The sequence below is a fragment of the Egretta garzetta genome, unplaced genomic scaffold (genome assembly GCF_000687185.1).
Source record: "Egretta garzetta isolate BGI_Z169 unplaced genomic scaffold, ASM68718v1 scaffold297, whole genome shotgun sequence".
NCBI lineage: Eukaryota > Metazoa > Chordata > Aves > Pelecaniformes > Ardeidae > Egretta > Egretta garzetta.
The window spans coordinates 1,246,833-1,247,671 of NW_009260410.1; the positions used below are offsets into that span (position 1 = coordinate 1,246,833).

Sequence of the window (839 nt, forward strand, 5' to 3'; positions counted from 1 at the left end):
ATAGTTTGTCCCTCTTCCAGCTCATCTTCTCGTTTCAGTCAAAATGGAAGCTCCAGTTTATAAAATTTCTTTGTAAATCTGGTTTAGACTCTAAACTTCAGGAAACTCAACTCCCCTCTTCCCTCTCAATTTTGCAAATATAGTTACATACAATAATACCTCTACATATTCAAATAGTGTAGTTGTGAAACCCAGATGGAGTGTTTAGGACTCTACAGCAAGTAAAAACAAACAAACAAAAAAACCAAAAAGGGCAAGGTAAAACAGGTGGTTCTGCACATACAGCAACTAATCTGGTGTGGGGTTTTTTTGTCTCTCTTGAATGGATCTTAAGCATTTTAACATTCTGTCCCCTACTACCTGGTGCGTTGGTTTTGTTTTGTTTAAATTAAATGTAATAACTGAAGTTTCACAGCAGGTAACTAGTTTTTCCATTATTAGCTTTGAGACCACTACCTCTTTGACATGTTCTGCTGACAAGGCTTATTGGGTTAATAAATTTGGAGAAACAGATATAAATGCCAGCCCTATGCCGGCCTAAGCTTTGCCATTTTAGGAAAACCAGCTAAGAGGAGATACATTTCCCCTTCAAGTCTCTAAAGCATCTGGAAGCACCTTTCTTCATACTACTTTGGGGGACGGCTATACCAACTGGCTTTATTTCTGGAATCTGGAAAAAGAAAATGGACAAGTTTGAAGAAAAGCGCACCTCCGATTCTTTGCTCTTCCTCCAGAAGTGAGGCACTTGGAGCCGGGGTGGGGAACCCCCTCCTGTTTCCCACACGGATTTCAGAGAACCGCGGGAACACAGGCGCTACGATGTGAAATTTAAGCGCGGG

General features: G+C 41.0%; 1 protein-coding gene across 1 annotated transcript in view; it reads right to left on the reverse strand.

Moving 5' to 3' along the window:
* MAIP1 (matrix AAA peptidase interacting protein 1) overlaps nucleotides 1-839 on the reverse strand; it is a 9,435-nt gene that overhangs the window by 7,275 nt on the left and 1,321 nt on the right. The window contains exon 2 of the mRNA XM_009643569.2: nucleotides 710-814. Within this exon, the coding sequence (XP_009641864.2) occupies nucleotides 710-814 (105 nt within the window). The remainder of the gene's footprint in view (nucleotides 1-709; nucleotides 815-839) is intronic.